This window comes from Pelobates fuscus, chromosome 3, assembly GCF_036172605.1.
Source record: "Pelobates fuscus isolate aPelFus1 chromosome 3, aPelFus1.pri, whole genome shotgun sequence".
Classification (NCBI taxonomy): domain Eukaryota; kingdom Metazoa; phylum Chordata; class Amphibia; order Anura; family Pelobatidae; genus Pelobates; species Pelobates fuscus.
Window position 1 is genome coordinate 344,706,910 of NC_086319.1, and position 19,263 is coordinate 344,726,172.

Consider the following 19,263-nt stretch of genomic DNA (forward strand, 5'->3'; position numbering starts at 1 on the left):
GATAATGATAATGCGGGAGGCGGAGAGGTGAGCCGTGCCAAGGAGCCCACGGTGCTGAAAAACTAAAATTATTTGATTCATTTTTATTACACATGAGGGGACACTATAGAACTAGGGACTATAGAGTTAGGAATACAGGTTTGTATTCCTAATGCTATAGTGTTCCTTTAAGGCCAAGTCTGAACAAGTTAAAGGAGGCTTAAATCTGCAGTGGCTTAAAGGAACACTATAGTCACCTAAATTACTTTTAGCTAAATAAAGCAGTTTTAGTATAGATCATTCCCCTGCAAGTTCACTGCTCAATTCACTGTCATTTAGGAGTTAAATCACTTTGTTTCTGTTTATGCAGCCCTAGCCACACCTCCCATGTCTATGATTGACAGAGCCTGCATGAAAAAAAAAACTGGTTTCACTTTCAAACAGATGTAATTTACCTTAAATAATTGTATCTCAATCTCTAAATTGAACTTTAATCACATACAGGAGGCTCTTGCAGGGTCTAGCAAGCTATTAACATAGCAGGGGATAAGAAAATCTTAATTAAACTGAACTTGCAATAAAGAAAGCCTAAATAGGGCTCTCTTTACAGGAAGTGTTTATGGAAGGCTGTGCAAGTCACATCCAGGGAGGTGTGACTAGGGTTCATAAACAAAGGGATTTAACTCCTAAATGGCAGAGGATTGAGCAGTGAGGCTGCAGGGGCATGTTCTATACACCAAAACCGCTTCATTAAGCTAAAGTTGTTCAGGTGACTATAGTGTCCCTTTAATTCTCAAAAAAAAAAAATCACAGTTTCCTCTTAATCATAGCAACATTAAAATTAATAAATAAATAAATAAAAGATCAAACAGAAGGGACACACAAAGCACCAGAACACAAAACTAGATGTGCTTTTCCTTTTATTTTGCGTACTTTATGGTGCAAAATCCACATCTGTATTAGTATGAACAGAAAAAAATACATAGCAGTTTGAAGCATACATCTCAATGGGGACATCAGAAACAAGTTCTCAAAAAAAACCAAAAAAAGCAATGAGAGTGGATCATCAGATTTGCCAGCCATGCCAAAAATAAGATCTTGGCATTGGATCCATATGAGAGTACTTCAGAAAGGCTCAGTGCATGATCAGCTGTAAATGATGTAATCTGTGACACAAATGGTGACCCTGGCACGCTTTCTTGATGCAATGCCACCCAGTGTTCCTCCTTTATACCTCCACTTTTAAAAGGTATACTGAAGTATCCTATAAAAAGAGCCATCCTCCTCACCAATACCTCTATATTTGTTTTGCAGATTTATTATTATCTTTAGGGTATTGTACTTTATGGATACTTCTCCAAGACAATTAAAATACTGAACTAGGACCGTGAAACACCTAACCAATAAATTGACATTCAGTAATGCACTCACTCTTCTAGAGTCCGTTTCTGGCCTTTGTCAATCATAGTCATCCCATTCTGGATCTGCAGGTGTGGTTTTTTGGACACCAGCTTTTTCATGGTTGTAGAACTTATGGATCCATTAAGATGAGCGTGGAGTTCCTACAACAAATCATAATGTAAGAACATGCAATTATATTACTATCATAATCAACTATTATCACACTCTCTTTATAATTTTGATGAAGTATCCTAAAAACCTGACTTATGGCTCCGAACTCCCCCTTTCATTTTCTCTTCCCATTCCCAATCAAAGAAAAAAAAAAAAAAGTAAAAGTAAAATAAAAATCACTCAGCTACCGAACAGTTACCAACAAACAACAAATGTGATATGTCGGATATATCCGAAAAACCTGCTCTGTAGGCATTTTTTTTACGAATAAATGTCACAAAGAGGAATCATTTAGCTTGTGATCAACTTGAAAGCGATAATCCACATTGAAGCCTTCATGCATCCAAAAGTTGAAATTTAGCATGGGGTGAAGTTAAGGTTAAACAAACGCACGTGAAATTCAAAATCTGGTCTGTAAGATTTGTATTTTTTGTACTGAATCAATACTATGCATGGATAGCCTATTTACCACGATCTATTCTGATTTTTTTTTTTTTCTTACAATGAGCTTTTACACAAAAGCATGTATCCTAACACTATAGTGTTACACAAACTGTTTAGCTCACCAGCCCCTTCAGGTCGCTATGAAAAGGTGATTTTACTCACCTTTCCCCCTCCCACCCTCGCTACAACTGGCCCCACCTGCAATTTTGATGAGCTCAGACGATCCAACGCTTTCCCATAGGAAAGCATTTGAAGTCTATTGTGCATGTGAGCTAGACAGGGTTGCGCCAATCAGCATCTTGAATCAATGCTTCTCTATGGGAAGCGTTCAGCGTCTACATGAAGAGCGGCACAATGCAGCACCGGAATAGGAAGAACCGCTAGTGGCCGACTGAGTTACTGCCACTAGAGGTGTTCAAAGGCAGCTATGTATACACTTGCTTGCTCTCTGAAAACACGGTGTGTCCATTGAAAAGCTTTCAGGGACGGGCTATAGACACCATACCCACTACATTTAGCTGTAGTGGTTCTGGTGAAATTAAATCAAATACATTCTTGATCAATTCAAGGCTGTATTTAAAGGAACACTCCAAGCATGCTACATAGTTACATGCTTACATAGCTGAAAAGAGACTTGTGTCCATCAAGTTCAGCCTTCCTCACAATTGTTTTTGCTGTTGATCCAAAAGAAGGCAAAAAACGCAGCCTAAAGCCCTTCCAATTTTGCAACAAACTAGGAAAAAATTCCTTCTTGACCCCAAAATAGCAGTCAGATGTCTCCTTGGATCAAGCAGCTATTACCCCACTAATTAGAAATTATATCCCTGTATGTTGTGTTTTTGCAAGTATTTATCCAATTGCAGTTTAAACATCTGTATGGACTCTGATAAAACCACCTCTTCGGGCAGAGAATTCCATATCCTTATTACTGTAAAAAAAAAAAAAAAAAAAAAACAACAACAACAACTTTTCTTTGCCTTAGGTGAAATCTCCTTTCTTCCAGCCTAAATGTATGACCTCGTGTCGTATTTGGACTATATGGTTCAGGAACCGAACAGCCGCACGAACCGAAGACCACCCTGGAGCTTGTTAAGCCCAATTGCTACTTTGTAACTATTTCCACCTCAGTGTTCTAAGTGTTCGTCTGGGAGGCCGCAATTCCTATGGACGACCATGAGGTGGCAACCATCTTGTTTGCATAAACGCAGGCAGCGGTGTTTGGTCGTCGAGTTCATGGAACTTTTTTCGGATACTGAAACTCCCGAACACTGCTGGACTTCCATGATCGCCTGCGTTCGGTTCGACAACACTTAGACACTGTTCGGTGGAAACGTTCCCACGAACAAGGGGAACAAGCTCCAGAGTAGGACTATTGACTATGTTCAGTAGTTTGTTCGTTTTTAAACTACCGAACTAGACCGACCACAATCCACGATTCTCTGGAACAGTTTTGGGCATGGGACCATGCGTGCAGTCTGTCAAACAAATGACTTCAAGGAAATTCCTGAACTGATCTGAGTGATTTTTGGATAAGTTGGTCACCCAGATCAGGGCCATCAAGGGATGTAACTTTTGTTGTTTTTTTTGTGTATTTTTAGGATACTTTTGAGAAAAGTATGTTTTTTCTGTGCTTGGAGATAATTGGATTAGATTAGTACAGTTACTGATCCAATTATCTCCCAGTCACAGAGGAGGGATAATCTGATTATGTATGGGAGTGTCCTGGATCTGAGAGCCAATGTAATTGTGTATTTGTTTTTGCTGTGGTTTACCCTCAGGTCCAGGGGGTTGTGCCCCTTGCATGGTGACATGCATACAAGGCCAGATATGGCTGCCATTAAAGGATTCCAGATTGTACTCCAAGAACTATGTGCCGTCTGGTTACTGGGAGGGGAAAGGGCGACTCTTTAATCACTGTTTCAGTGTGGAGAGTTCAACAGGGAAAGTCCTTGTACGACTGAGTGTCGTCCAGTGCCTGGGGGTGTCTAGAGCAAATTCCCCATTTGGGTCCAAGAGAGAACTGTTCCATTGCCCCAGTCAAGCCATGGCGACTGTGGGCAGAAGTGCTGTGTTTTTTCCTCTGTTCCAACTAGGACGCAATCCTTGGCGGAGGTACCCAGCCGGGGGACAGGGAGCTCCGTTACACAGACCTATCTCTGTTTCCAGTGTACCTAGACTTTTATTTTTTTTTAGAATTGATGTACTTGAAAAAAATGTGGGGGTTGGTTTTGCATTCTTTGGCTATCAATTTCTCATTTTCTAGTTTAGCCACATTAATTGCCTTTTTGCAAGCATTATTGCCTCTGATTTGTCCGATTTAAACACTCTTTTCTTATTTTTAATCTCTCGTTTTATTTCTCTACGAAGCTACATTGGTTTCAATTTGTTTCTTTTTTATTTATTACCCAATGGTACATACTGAGAAATGTACCTTTCTAATATTTGTTTGAAGAGTTTGTGGTTTGTTTTTTGCTGTAGTGGTTATGAAGTCAGACTATTTTAGAACTGTCGGACATCTTACCTGGCGCCTGCCAGGAACCCACACGTGCCTATCTGCTTCATGGATTGCCCTGCAGGACAATCCAGTTAGCGTTACTTCGCTAATGAGGGCAGTGCAGAGTCACAATTATTTGTGGAGAGCGTCAACTGAGCATGGATGTGTGTTGGTCAAGCATAGGAGAATAGACAAATCCAACTTATCCTAGAGAAGAGAAAACATATGCTGGGGCGCCCAGCAGCTGGCAAATTCTACTGGTAGTGCACCTGACACCATAATCACTACAGAAGGCTTTAGTGGTTATGCGGTTTGGAGAGATTATTGAAACAGAATTTGTTACTTGTCTGGAAATTACACCACTGGGTAAATAATTGCAAAATCACCTATAACCTGCCCTAACTTTAAAAAAAAAAAAACTTTAATCGGATGCTCCAGTTTAATAAATGTAGAATTTTTTTTACATTTTCTAAACCTTTAAAAACTGATACCAACCAACACAAAGTCTTAAAAAAATAGCATTTAACAATAAATTACAGTAACAATTTCACCAGGGATGCACAATTCCTATCGCCCGGAACTGCATAACAGGTAGTTCTTTTTTTCTTTAAGCCCTGCTTCGGGCTAGCAGCAGAGTGACTAGTTAGGTCCTCAGTCCATTATGCCCAGGGAGAGAGCCAGCACAGACTGCAACTCTGCTGGGTGTGAACTGCAGGCTGTGCTGTATCTCGTGATCTCTGGCCAATCAGAGTGTTGTCGTGGCTTACCATGGCATCGCTCTGACTTCAGGATATCGCGAGTTACAGCACAGTCTGCACCTCACACCGGACGGAGCTGCAGACTGAAGAGAAGCCCACCGGACCACAAAAAAAAAAAATAATTACAAAAAATAAAGTGTATTTCTAACAACCTTCACTCTGTCACTGTCACCAGTCACCCCCTCCCTCAGTCACTGTTACCAGTCACCCCATCACTCACTGTGACACCCCCTCACTCTGCACCCGTCGCCCCCTCCCTCACACACTCTGGCACCAGACACCCCTCCCTTCCTTACTATGCCACCCCTCACTCACCGGTCACCCCCTCACTCTGCCATCCCTATCCCACCCCACACTATGTGTCCTACCCATACTACAACCGTATCACCCCACAGTTTGTGCCCTACACCCCTATCCCACCCCACACTATGTGCCACACACACACACTACATCCCTATCCCACCCTACACTATGTGCCTAACACACTCTACATAACCTACAAAAATACAAAACTACATGCCTATCTCACGCTATAGTGTGTTCCCTACATCCATATTCAACACGACACCATGTTCCATACACACACACACACTACATAGCCTATATCCCTATCCCACACCCAGTGGCATACATACCGCGGTCACAGGGGTCGCAGCTGCGACCGAGCCCGTCACTCCAGGGAGCCCGACCGCTCTGCGGACCCCTGCGACAGGGTGACCGCCGCCATGTGTTGTGGCCCATGCTGTTAGGGCCACCCGATAGAGATGAATTTCCAGGGGGGCCCAAGTCAGCGCTGCGGTGCTTTAACAGCGCGACCGGGCCCCCTCTGATGACATCACAGCTGGGAGGAATTGACTGCCCATCACTTCCTCCCAGCTATCAGCGGGAGCAAGGAGAGGGAGTCAGAGTGGGAACTCTGACTCCCACCAGCCTGAGCAACCACTGGACCCCAGGGAAAAAGTCACCCTCCTACACCTAAAAGGTAGGAAACAGGAGGGTGACTTAAACATTTTTACATTTTGTATATATGTGTGTAGGTGTTTGTGTGTGTCTATGAGCCTGTCTGTCTATAATGTGTCTTTGTATGTATCTGTCGGGGGGGAGCCATGGATCAGTTTCGTACCGGGGCCCCATGGATTGTGTGTACGCCACTGCCCACAGCATGTTCCCTACACACACTACATCTCTATACTGCACCACACCATGTTCCCTACACAGACACACACTACATCTTTATACTGCACCACACCATGTTCCCTACACACACACACACACACACACACTACATCTCTATACTGCACCACATCGTGTTCCCTACACACACACACACACACACACTACATCTCTATACTGCACCACACCATGTTCCCTACACACACTACATCCCTTTCCCACACCTCACTATATTCCATTCACACACTACATAACCTACACACTACATTCTTATCCTACCTCACCCAATGTTCCTTACACACACACACACACACTGCATAACCTACAAACCACATAGCTATTTATTAAAGCTCTTTATAAAGAGGCGCTCTAGGCACCAGATCCACTACAGTTTAATGTAGTGGTTCTGAAACAAAGAGATTGACCCTGTAGGTTCAGCATTGTAAGCACTGCCTTTTCTTTAACCAAGCATGTCAATGGATATAAATGAGGTTGCCTCAGTTAATTATAGTTCTATTTTTTTTTTATAAAGTAAGCTACAATTCTCATTTGGAAATGATTCTGTTTAAGTTCACCACCTACTTGCATTTGTTAAAGGACCACTATAGGCACCCAGACCACTTCAGCTTAATAAAGTGGTCTGGGTGCCAGGTCGATCTAGGATTAACCCTGCCTGCTGTAAACAGTTTGAGAGAAACTGCTATGTTTACATATGGGTTAATCCAGCCTCTAATGGCTGTCTCATTGACAGCCGCTAGAGGCGCTTCCGCGCTTCTCACTGTGATTTTCACAATGAGAAGACGCCAGCGTCCATAGGAAAGCAGTGAGAAATGCTTTCCTATGGACTGACTGAATTGCGCGTGCGGCTCTTGCAGCGCATGCGCATTCAGCCGATGATGTCGGAAAGAGGAGGAGAGTCCCCAACGCCGAGGGAGCCCGACGCGGGAGAAAGGTAAGATTTTAACCCCTTCCTCCCACTTCAGCCCAGAGGGAGGGGGGCCATGAGAGGGGGGTCATGAGGGGGGGGGGGGGGGGGGGGACACACCTTAACAATATAGTGCCAGCAAAACGAGTTTGTTTTCCTGGCTCTATAATGGTCCTTTAATTGCATTGCTCGGTCTGTCCCCTAAATTACCATCAATAAAGACCTTATTTAAACACGATTTTGATAAAAAAAAATAAAAGATTGTCACAAGATTGGGCAAACGCTTAAGTCCCTGGACACATTTTATTTCTTTATTTAGTTTTTTTTTTATTTCAACACCCCTGTTCCCTAATGTCTAATTAACACCTCAAGTGCAACAGTTGTCATGAGAGCTGTATTTGGAGTGAGATCGCAGAGCTAGTTTCTACTGACATTTATGAGAGCTGTATATGGAGGGGATCGCAGAGCCGGTTTCTGCTGACAGTTATTATGAGAGCTGTATATAGAGGGGATCGCAGAGCCGACAGTTATTATGAGAGCTGTATATGGAGGGGATCGCAGAGCCGGATTCTGCTGACAGTTATTATGAGAGCTGTATATGGAGGGGATCGCAGAGCCGGATTCTGCTGACAGTTATTATGAGAGCTGTATATGGAGGGGATCGCAGAGCCGGATTCTGCTGACAGTTATTATGAGAGCTGTATATAGAGGGGATCGCAGAGCCGGATTCTGCTGACAGTTATTATGAGAGCTGTATATGGAGGGGATCGCAGAGCCGGTTTCTGCTGACAGTTATTATGAGAGCTGTATATGGAGGGGATTGCAGACCCGGATTCTGCTGACAGTTATTTTGAGAGCTGTATATAGAGGGGATCGCAGAGCCGGTTTCTGCTGACAGTTATTATGAGAGCTGTATATGGAGGGGATTGCAGACCCGGATTCTGCTGACAGTTATTATGAGAGCTGTATATAGAGGGGATCGCAGAGCCGGATTCTGCTGACAGTTATTATGAGAGCTGTATATGGAGGGGATCGCAGAGCTAATATAATATATATAGGGTTATTCTTTAGAATGAGAATTTTTGGGAATGCAAAGTGAATTTAAATTTTAGACCAAAATAGCTGAATTGGAAAGAAATCTCCTAGTCAACTGTTTTCTGCTCAGCTATTTTGGTCTTAAATGGGACTGTGTGATCTGTGCATGCTGTGAGTGGGGCTGGCCTGGAGCCTGTCAGTAATTTTGGGGTATTGATGCCAGACTGATATGCCCATTAAGTGGACGATCTAGTCCCCTTTCTGGGTAGGCCCATCCAAAAGGGATGTCATTATCAGACTGGAGCAATTTAAATGGCGTCCAAGAGAAATGGGATTATTTAATAATTGCACTACTGAAGGCAACAGAAAATTGCATTAGTCTTGTCAGTAAAAGCAAAAAATTCAAGAAACCACTGTGGTACTCCGCAGATGTGGCCAAAATAGTAAAAATAAAAAAGTTAGCATTTAGTAATTATAAAAAAAACCAGAGAGTGAGGAAGACAGAATGACCTATAAGATTAGGCAGAAAGAGGCTAAGCAAGTTATAAGAGCTTCCAAATCACACACAGAAGAGAAAATAGCACAGTCAGTAAAAAAAGGGGGACAAAACTTTGTTTAAATACATAAATGAGAAAAGAAAAGTAAAACAAGGATTAGTTACCGTATATACTCGAGTATAAGCCGACCCGAATATAAGCCGAGGCCCCTAATTTTACCCCCCAAAAAATGGGAAAACTTATTGACTCGAGTATAAGACTAGGGTGAGAAATGCAGCAGCTACTGGTAAATTTCTAAATAAAATTAGATCCTAAAAAAAATATATTAATTGAATATTTACAGTGTGTGTATAATGAATGCAGTGTGTGTGTATGAGTGCAGCGTGTGTGTATGAGTGCAGCATGTGTGTATGAGTGCAGCGTGTGTATGAGTGGTGTGTGTGTGTGTGTATATGAGTGCAGTGTGTGTATGAGTGCAGTGTGTGTGTGTGTGTGTATGAATGCAGTGTGTGTGTGTGTGTGTATGAATGCAGTGTGTGTTGCAGAGCCTTGGTGGGGGGTGGGCAATTTTCTTTTTTTTATTTTAATTTTTTTTATTATTATTATTTATTATTTTTATTTATTTAATTTAATTATTATTTATTTTTTATTATTATTTTTTTTTTTATTATTACTATCTTTTTTTTTTCGTCCCCCCTCCCTGCTTGATACATAGCAGGGAGGGGGGCTCTCCTTCCCTGGTGGTCCAGTGGCATTGGTAGTTCAGTGGGGGGGGGGAGAGGGGGCTGCAGAGAGCGTTACTTACCTTTCCTGCAGCTCCTGTCAGCTCTCTCCTCCTCCGCGCCGTCCGTTCAGCTCCCTCTGTCAGCTCCCAGTGTAAGTCTCGCGAGAGCCGCGGCTCTCGCGAGATTTACACTGGGAGCTGACCGAGGTGCTGAACGGACGGCGCGTAGGAGGAGAGAGCTGACAGGAGCTGCAGGAAAGGTAAGTAAGATCTCTGCAGCCCCCACAGCCCCATTGTCTGTATTATGGCAATGTAAATTGCCATAATACAGACATTGACTCGAGTATAAGCCGAGTTGGGTTTTTTTTAGCACAGAAAATGTGCTAAAAAACTCGGCTTATACTCGAGTATATACGGTAGATTAAAAACAAAAGAAGGAAGGTATGTAGAAGAGGATAAAGGTCTAGCTGACTGCCTCAATTAATATTTGTGTTTGGTATTTACAGATGAAAATGAAGGAGAGGGACCTCAGTTAAAGGGACTCTATAGTCAACATATAAAAGCAAGAAAGACAGGTCCCCCAGCCTTCTTTCTTGCTTTTATATGAACTTGTCATTAAAAAAATAAAAAAATCCGAGTAAGTTTTAATAATAAAACTTACCTCCGTTCCAGCGCCGAGCTCCCCGCTAGGCCACGCCCCCTTTTTTTTTGTCAAAATGGCGTAATCGCAGGGCCCAATAGGACGTCATCGCGATGTGGTGCGCATGCGCGGTTTCGCGCTGCACCAATCGCATTCTTCATAGAGCAGCATTGAATGCTGCCCTATGAAGAAACTCAGCGCTCAACCGCGCATGTGCGCTGAATCCGCGTTCGCGAGCTGAGCTGTCTGACTGACAGCTCACTTTCTATACCCGCCCCCCTCCTCAGCCAAACTGTGTTTGCATAGAAACACTGTAGAGATCTCTATATATAGTGTTTCTATGCAAACACACAAGTAGTAAAAAATTAGACATACACACTCTTTCTCCATCCATCCCCATCATCCATATCCATCCCCATCATCCATATCAATCCATCCCCATCATCCATATCCATCCCCATCATCCATATCCATCCCCATCATCCATATCCTCCACATCATCCATATCCATCCACATCATCCATATCCATCCACATCATCCATATCCATCATCCATTCCCATCCCCATCATCCATATCCATCCCCATCATCCATCCATATTATCCCCATCATCCTTTCCCATCATCCATATCCATCCCCATCCCCATCATCCATATCCTCCCCATCATCCATATCCATCCACATCATCCATATCCATCCCCATCATCCATATCCATCCCCATCATCCATATCCATCCCCATCATCCATCCATATTATCCCCATCATCCATATCCATCCACATCATCCATATCCATCCCCATCATCCATCCACTCCCATCATCCATATCCATCCCCATCATGCATCCACTCCCATCATCCAAATCCATCCCCTCCCATCATCCAAATCCATCCACTCCCATCACCCATATCATCCATCCACTCCCATCATCCAAATTAATCCCCAAATCAATCCAATCCCATCATCCAAATCCATCCACTCCCATCATCCATATCCTCCATCCACTCCCATCATCCATATCCTCCATCCACTCCTATCCTCCATCCTCACCCACTCACCCTCACTAAATAAATTTACTTACTGTTTGAATCCTCTCCTCCTCCGTCTTCAGCCTTTTCAGACCTGTCAGCTGAAGCCACTCCCACGCAGTGCTGACACAGGATACAAAGCTCGTGCACAGTCTGCAGTATTCACCCATGCGTAAATACGTCAGACGTGAGGCCTTTTTAGGGCCTCTGAACTCGGAAGTCCCTCTGGTGGCCGTCTGATTGACTGCAACAAGAGGTGTTCGAAGCTTCAAATGTAAACACTGCATTTTCTCAGAAAATACAGTGCTTACAAGAAAAAGGCTCCGGGTAGCTGTAGCACTCACCTGAACAACCTCATTAAGCTGAAGTTGTTCAGGTGACTATAGTGTCCCTTTAAGAAAAAGGATAAATTAGTCATTTATTACACGTGAGTTTACAGAGGAAGAGGTTCTATTTCAACTGTCAAAAGTAAAGACAAATAAGTCAATGGGACCTGATGGAATACACCCAAAGCTATTAAAATAGCTTAGTGGTGTACTAGCAAAACCATTAACAGATTTATTTAACCAATCATTGATAACAGGAGCAGTCCCAGAAGATTGGAAGTTGGCGAATGCTGTGCCCATTCACAAGAAAGGTAATAGGGAGGAGTCGGGCAACTATAGGCCAGTAAGTCTTACTTCAGTAGTGGGGAAAGTGATGGAAACCATGTTAAAGGATAGGCTTGTTGAACATCTAAAAACACATGGATTTCAAGATCAGAGACAACATGGATTTACTTCAGGAAGATCATGCCAAACTAATCTTATTGATTTTTTTGATTGGGTAACTAAAATTATAGATCAGGGTGGTGCAGTAGACATTGCTTACCTAGATTTCAGTAAGGCTTTTGACACTGTTGCACATAGAAGGCTTATCAATAAACTACAATCTTTGAGTTTGGATTCCAATATTGTTGAATGGGTAAGGCAGTGGCTGAGTGACAGGCAACAGAGGGTTGTAGTCAATGGAGTATATTCGAAGCTTGGGCTTGTCACCAGTGGGGTACCTCAGGGATCTGTACTTGGACCCATTCTCTTTAATATTTTTATTAGTGATATTGCAGAAGGTCTTGATGGTAAGGTGTGTCTTTTTGCTGATGATTCTAAGATATGTAACAGGGTTGATGTTCCAGGAGGGATAAGCCAAATGGCAAATGATTTAAGTAAACTAGAAAAATGGTCAGAGTTGTGGCAACTGACATTTAATGTGGATAAGTGCAAGATAATGCATCTTATGCGTGAAAACCCAATGGCAGAGTACAGAATATTTGATAGAGTCCTAACCTCAACATCTGAGGAAAGGGATTTAGGGGTGATTATTTCTGATGACTTAAAGGTAGGCAGACAATGTAATAGAGCAGCAGGAAATGCTAGCAGAATGCTTGGTTGTATATGGAGAGGTATTAGCAGTAGAAAGAGGGAAGTGCTCATGCCATTGTACAGAACACTGGTGAGACCTCACTTGGAGTACTGTACACAGTACTGGAGACCGTATCTTCAGAAGGATATTAATACCTTAGAGAGAGTTCAGAGAAGGGCTACTAAACTGGTTCATGGATTGCAGGATAAAACTTACCAGGAAAGGTTTCTAGGATCTTAACATGTATAGCTTAGAGGAAAGACGAGTCAGGGGGGATATGATAGAAACATTTAAATACATAAAGGGAATCAACACAGCAAAGGAGGAGACTATATTTAAAAGAAAAAAAAAAACTACCACAACAAGAGGACATAGTCTTAAATTAGAGGGGCAAAGGTTTTTAAAAAAAAAATATCCGGAAGTATTACTTTACTGAGAGGGTAGTGGATGCATGGAATAGCCTTCCAGCTGAAGTGGTAGAGGTTAACACAGTAAAGGAGTTTAAGCATGCATGGGATAGGCATAAGGCTATCCTAACTATAAGAGAAGGCCAGAGACTAATGAAAGTATTTAGAAAATTGGGCAGACTAGATGGGCCGAATGGTTCTTATCTGCCGTCACATTCTATGTTTCTATTATGGGTAACACCAACCGGGGCCCAATGTTGGCAAATATGCATTTAAGGAAAAGTAAACACATGAGCCATTTCCTTATTGACTCTCTATTTTTACAGTGAATGCAACAAACTTGTAAAGAAAAAATAAAATAATAATATCTATATTACAGAAAGGAATATGGTGCAAAAAAAAAAAAACAAGACAAATAGAAATAGTCACAAAATGTCATGAGAACCGGGAAAATTAAATCCGGCACAAACCTTAATATTTCTGGTTTTCAATTTCCCCACACTTTGTCCAGAGACAGGAAGGTGAAAAGCTTATACTGGTTACTGACAGGGAGCCAAAATGGAGGTTACTCAGCTCCAGTATAGACCTAAATACAGTGATGTGAATTTCATATATTTGTGATATAGTAAAAAAATAATAAAAAAAAATCCTGGAAAGCTATGGATGCCTTTATAAGGCATATATTCTTATCACTGCCACAGGAACAAGCAATAAAACTGCTTGTATTTCAAGTAAAGAAATGGCATTTAAATGGTTACTTCAACCAAAAAACAGTGTTTAAGAAAAACCAACAACAAAAAACTGGTTTTGGTTAAAATAACCCTTTCTTATCCTGCTCCTAAACCAATCTCTATTCCAGCACCAAGGCCAAGTTTGTCCCCCGGACTGACGTCACTCCCCCAGGCTGCTAGGTGAGAGATGTTGGGGAGTATGTGGGCAGCATGGGGAAAGACGTAGACAGAGGCAGCTATTGGATGTCTGTCACCAACATGCTGACACCAATATGCTCAGAAATAACATTGCAGAGCCTCGAACACTTGCCCCAGGCTGGCAAAAGAACTTCACCCCTATGACGCAACCAAAGGTGGAGTTAGACCTCCGGCAGCAAAGAGGTTAAAGTCTGTATGTGCAGCGTTTCAAAGGAAAAATGCTGCACATTCCGACTCCAAGCACCATGACCACTTCAAAGCACGGATGAGAAATGCACCCCAAAAAAAGAAAAGAATCATAAAAACAAAGTGCCAGACGTAAATATTCAGTTTTCCAAATGAATCCTAACATTTCTAGAATTAAAAGCTTGCGGATCTGGATAGTGAGCTGCACTCTGAACCGTGAGAGAAAACATGCCCATTTTTCAAAAAGGCTGGATTATTTCTCCAGATTTTCACCAAAATCCAGACTTTGTTTCCTCTTCTGGGATTATGAAATAGATGCAGGATTTTACAGCTTTGTACAAATGTTCCAGTAGTATGTCTAGTTTATCAAACATTGGTAAAACTGAGAGGGGTGCCCCTGAGAAAGAAGTAATGGTTTGTTTTTTTACACGATCAGTATGTCACTAAAAACATCAAGTTTCAACCAGACAATTCCTTTAATGAGGCGTTTACATAAAGATCTGCATTCTGGTTACCACTTTTACTTTGGTAACGTTTTTTTCCCCCGAAACTAAAATATTTAGCATTTTCTTCAAACATGCACATTTGCAATAAATAAAACATGGTCAAGAGACAAATTCTATGAAACTGAGTTGATAAGAGACATGTATTGGATATCATTCAGAAAGAAAGCAAGACAATACGCGGAGTAAAATCTAATTCTACATTTTACATAACAGACGCCTGGAGTCAAATGTTTTACTTCACTAAGCAAAAAAACAAAAATTTAAAAATTTAAAAATAGATCACGACTACCGTATGTTCCCTGTAAGCCACTGTCAGTTCGATTCATTTCTGCATATAAAAATGTATTATTGTGGTCTCAATTTTATGTATTTGGATAATGATTTACCGTAATATGGTTTGGAAAAACTTTTAACGTAAATATTTTGAAAAAAAAATATTTTAAAAGTGTATTAAAAACCATTTAATGGTTTAAAAGCAATTCCAAGTTAAAGAATGTGGATTTCTATATTTAATTTGTAGAAGCTCTCACAAACAAATATTTGTTAAATATAGGGGAAACATTTATAGAATTTTTAAAATCCTGGCAAAAGATGTTCATGGTTACGGCTTGTCTCCAGTTCCAGGTGCGTAGCCCCAAGGTGAATACAACGTCCACATTTATCAACTTCTGTTAAGTAGAAGGAAACCAGTAATCAGTCTCCATCCCATCCTAGCGTGCTCCGTGAATTTAGGTAGGTGGTGTAGTATTGAGCCTATTAGGTCTACCTTTGTTGAAGAGTAAAGAATCCCAAAAAGATCCAAGGTGCCACAGCTAAATATTCTGTTTTCCAAAGGAATGCTAATTTATTGTGATTAATTGATTAAACGGTTGCATATCTGGATAGTGATCTACACGGTGTCTTTTTAAAAAGGTAGTCAGAGTATTTTGTACCCTTTCACCAGAATCCAGACTTGGCTTCTTCTTCTGGGCTGGTGAAATTGGTGTAGAAATTTACAGCTTCATAAAAAAAGTTCTCGAGAAGCCTGACTAGCTTTGCAAACATCGGCAAAGCCGAGAAGGGTGCCCCTGTCTGCCAGCAGAACTGTTTACAGAGAGTTGGGACACTCTCAAGGAGTGTCCAAGATAAAACCAAAGTGAGGTGGTTCCCACTGAATCAAGTCACGCAGATATATCTCAGAAGTATATTCTCCAATTGCCATGCAGAGCTAGAACCCGAGATGGTCCCCATTTTAAAAAAAGACAATGGTGTATGTGAATAAATCACTCCAGGAACCTGAGGATTTTGGTAGGATTCCACGAAATATGGTTGTCAAAGGGATCCGGGAAATATGAAGCACTTGGTGGCGTCTACGTAGTGGTGCAAGCAGAAATTATTAAATTTGTTTCAACAGAGATACAACTGCGGTGTACATGTGCCCTGTTTCCGACATGACATTTTATGAGCAATAATGGAGTACAAGCAGTTATTAAAGAAAAATAATGCTGTGTATATCAGTGTATGCTCTGTAATCCCTCAACAGAAATGAAAAAGAAGCCATGGATTGGGGGACTGATCTCATCTGGTGGTGGCTGTAGACATCCCTGCAGCAGAAATACCTTTTGAAAAATGCATTTATTTATAGAATGCATCAAAAGAAAAAGTAACTGATGAATATATGACCTGGCTTGCCTCTTTTAACCTAAATGCATGCTGTTCTGACGCTTTTCTAGATCATGACCTTGTTTGTTGTAAAGCACGTTCTGTGTGTTTACAGATAACAAGATAACATATCATATCAGCTGTCACTCACAGACCTTATGGTGTATTGCGTGGGTATCTTCCTAGCCAATGGGACTGCTCTGTTAACTTGTCACGCAATGCAACCCAAAAAAACATGTTTTCTCCCTAAATTTTACATTTTCTTGCCCAATTCTATATCAGGATCTCAACTTTCAAGATCCATAAAGTAGAACTTATGTAAGCAGTGATTGGACCATCATTATATACAATTATTTTTATTAATATCTCTCCAGATCATGCCAATCAATGATAAGCCACTTTTCGGCACATATTCTTGTCCCTGGAACAAAAGTTACCTAGCCTTTTCAGATGCCCAGCCATCATTTTTTAATTTCTTTTATTAAGGTAGACAAGAATATTTTAGAATTCTATTTGGTTTTAATCAGTATAAAAAAACAGGTTTTTATTTCGGGGATCCATCTAAGGCGGTCTTGAATCATTGAGTGAGAAAGTGGGGGTAAAAAAGTTCACTGTAATTCAGTTTTTAGGGAATAAACACCACTGCCCGTTTCTCCACAGCATTCAGACTGTCTGAATTCATTGAGAAAGCTGCAAATAGCAGCCGTTGCTGTAGTATTCTAATTCATCATAATCCCTACAATGGTGCTAGAAGACCCCTGCCGCCACAAGCCTGTTTTAAAAAGTAAAAACCTTTATTCACAGATACTGATCCTCTAGAATGTAAGCTCATTGAGCAAGGCCCTCCACTTCTCTGTTACTGTACGTCCAGTTGTCTGGTTACAATTACATACATGTCTGTTAGTCCACCCATTGTACAGCGCTATGGAATCTGATGGCGCTATATAAATAATAATAATGTAGAAGTTCCCCTTCTGTACTTGATATGTCAGATTAGTCGATATTTGGATGGAATTAATTGGGGGAGAATCTTAGTTGACACTTCCCAGCCAATGAATCTTAGTTGACGCTTCCCAGCCCAGACAGAATTGATATCACTAGAGATATCTGTGAAGAGGGGCCAGGATGTAGGTGCCCCAGTAAACCTAAGTAATTGTGAAAACTTTTTAAATGAAACAGTGTGGGCTCAAGGGGTATGTTGGCACCATAACAACTACAGTGTGCTGTTATGGTAATCGTGAATTAGAAGATTTTTTTTAAAAAAAAGATATATACATACATTTATAAAGAGCATTATGTGGAGTTAATATCGCCAATGTAAACCCAACCTTCTTTTTCACATAAAGAAAATATAAGCGCAATTTCATTCTAACAGAATTATAATCACATTACAATTATATCTACCATTTTCAGCAATTATATGTTCATTCATATTTCTGTTCAAAGAATATTGAGAGACAGAAATATGAATATACCTCTTCAAGTAAACTTTAACAGGCCATGGTTATCACATCAAATGCCAGTGTATCAACCAATCACTGGACATGTTATCAATGCAAATCATTAATATACATTTTGTATTACCAGGCAATAACTGTAAATCTAGCCCATATAACTGAACCATCACCTCAATCTCTCAACATGACTTCCATATTGAGAATAAAGAGAATTGTAAAAGCACAGGTGCATATATACAGATTAAACTACACCTATCTACCATTAACCATAACAACCAAATCTAGGTTTATTTAATTCTCATTTACTGTACAGTCTCTGCAAACCACAGCTGACAACATGCACAGAATTTTTTATTTATTTATTTATTTATTATTGCTATTTATAAAGCGCCAACAGATTCCGCAGCGCTGTACAATTAGTGGAGAAACGTACAATATACACAGACAAATACAAGAGGTAAGAGAGCCCTGCCCGTAAGCTGATATCTAGCCATTGGAGCTCTTTTAAATAAAAAACAAAACATACTGCAGCACTTCAAGGCAGTGCTAGCTAAACATTTTACTTTTGAGTTGTCATGGACCACGTTTCCCATGAGGCTGAGCCAGCCTGCATTCTGCCTGAGAGTCATGGGACTTGTGATCCACAGCAGCAGTACTAAATCTGAGCCCTGGCTGCTTTAAGACTATGCCAATTGCTAAGCCCATAAAAGCAAGTGTCTCACCACTTTGGGAAGATCTATGTAAAACTGCTCCTGCAGCTGCTCGTGCTGTCCTTCTGCCATGGTGCTCCAGTCCCCACTGCTGAGCAACTACACATATACACAACTAGATATCTTCCTTAAAGGGATCTTGCTGCGTGACGTCACTCACTGCTGATTGGCTGCTGATACACTTCCTTCTTAGAGGCTGCACACAGCATTCACTCTGATAATGGGCAATGTGCTTCAGTCCTGGCAGTGTAAATCCCACAGGATTAGTAGATTTAACCTGTATACATCCCCTGTGCTCCTCCTAGAGAGTGGGTGTGCAGAGTCATTACTGCTGCCTGAATCTAGCAGGGATTGTGGGGGTGGGGGGGCTAGGTTGCTACACCTATAATATGCTTTATATTTCTTAATCTAAACTAATATAGATACAAAAATGAAATGTAACATGTACACAGTAGGTGGGGTGAGTAGTAAAGAAAATGACAGGTATTTTGTAGGTGTATATAATTATTATTATTGATAAAGCGCCAACAAATTCCGCAGCGCTGTACAATGGTTAAATGTTTTCACATCTCCTCTGAACGCAGCTACTGAAAATAAAAATGCTGTGTTTCTGATTGCTGTAAATTCAAAAAATATATATATTTTTAAAGGGACATACTAAAAAGTATGATAAGTTTAAATAAAAAAAAAAAAAAAGAATTGAGGTATTGAATTCAACAAAACATAATAATTAGTGTGGGTATTCCTTAAAAGCAGGC

The 19,263-nt window shown here is 41.0% G+C and overlaps 1 protein-coding gene across 2 annotated transcripts in view; it reads right to left on the bottom strand.

The window, feature by feature from the left end:
* The window catches only part of ADAL (adenosine deaminase like), a 66,775-nt gene extending 48,144 nt beyond the window's left edge, over positions 1–18,631 (bottom strand). The window contains exons 1-2 of one of the 2 annotated variants that reach the window (XM_063449123.1): positions 18,518–18,631; positions 1,411–1,541 (exon numbers count right to left, since the gene is read on the bottom strand). In XM_063449123.1, the coding sequence (XP_063305193.1) occupies positions 1,411–1,541; positions 18,518–18,577 (191 nt within the window). In that variant the 5' untranslated portion in view covers positions 18,578–18,631. The remainder of the gene's footprint in view (positions 1–1,410; positions 1,542–18,517) is intronic. The other variant, XM_063449124.1, reaches the window with a different exon arrangement.
* Between the last annotated feature and the right edge of the window lie 632 nt (positions 18,632–19,263).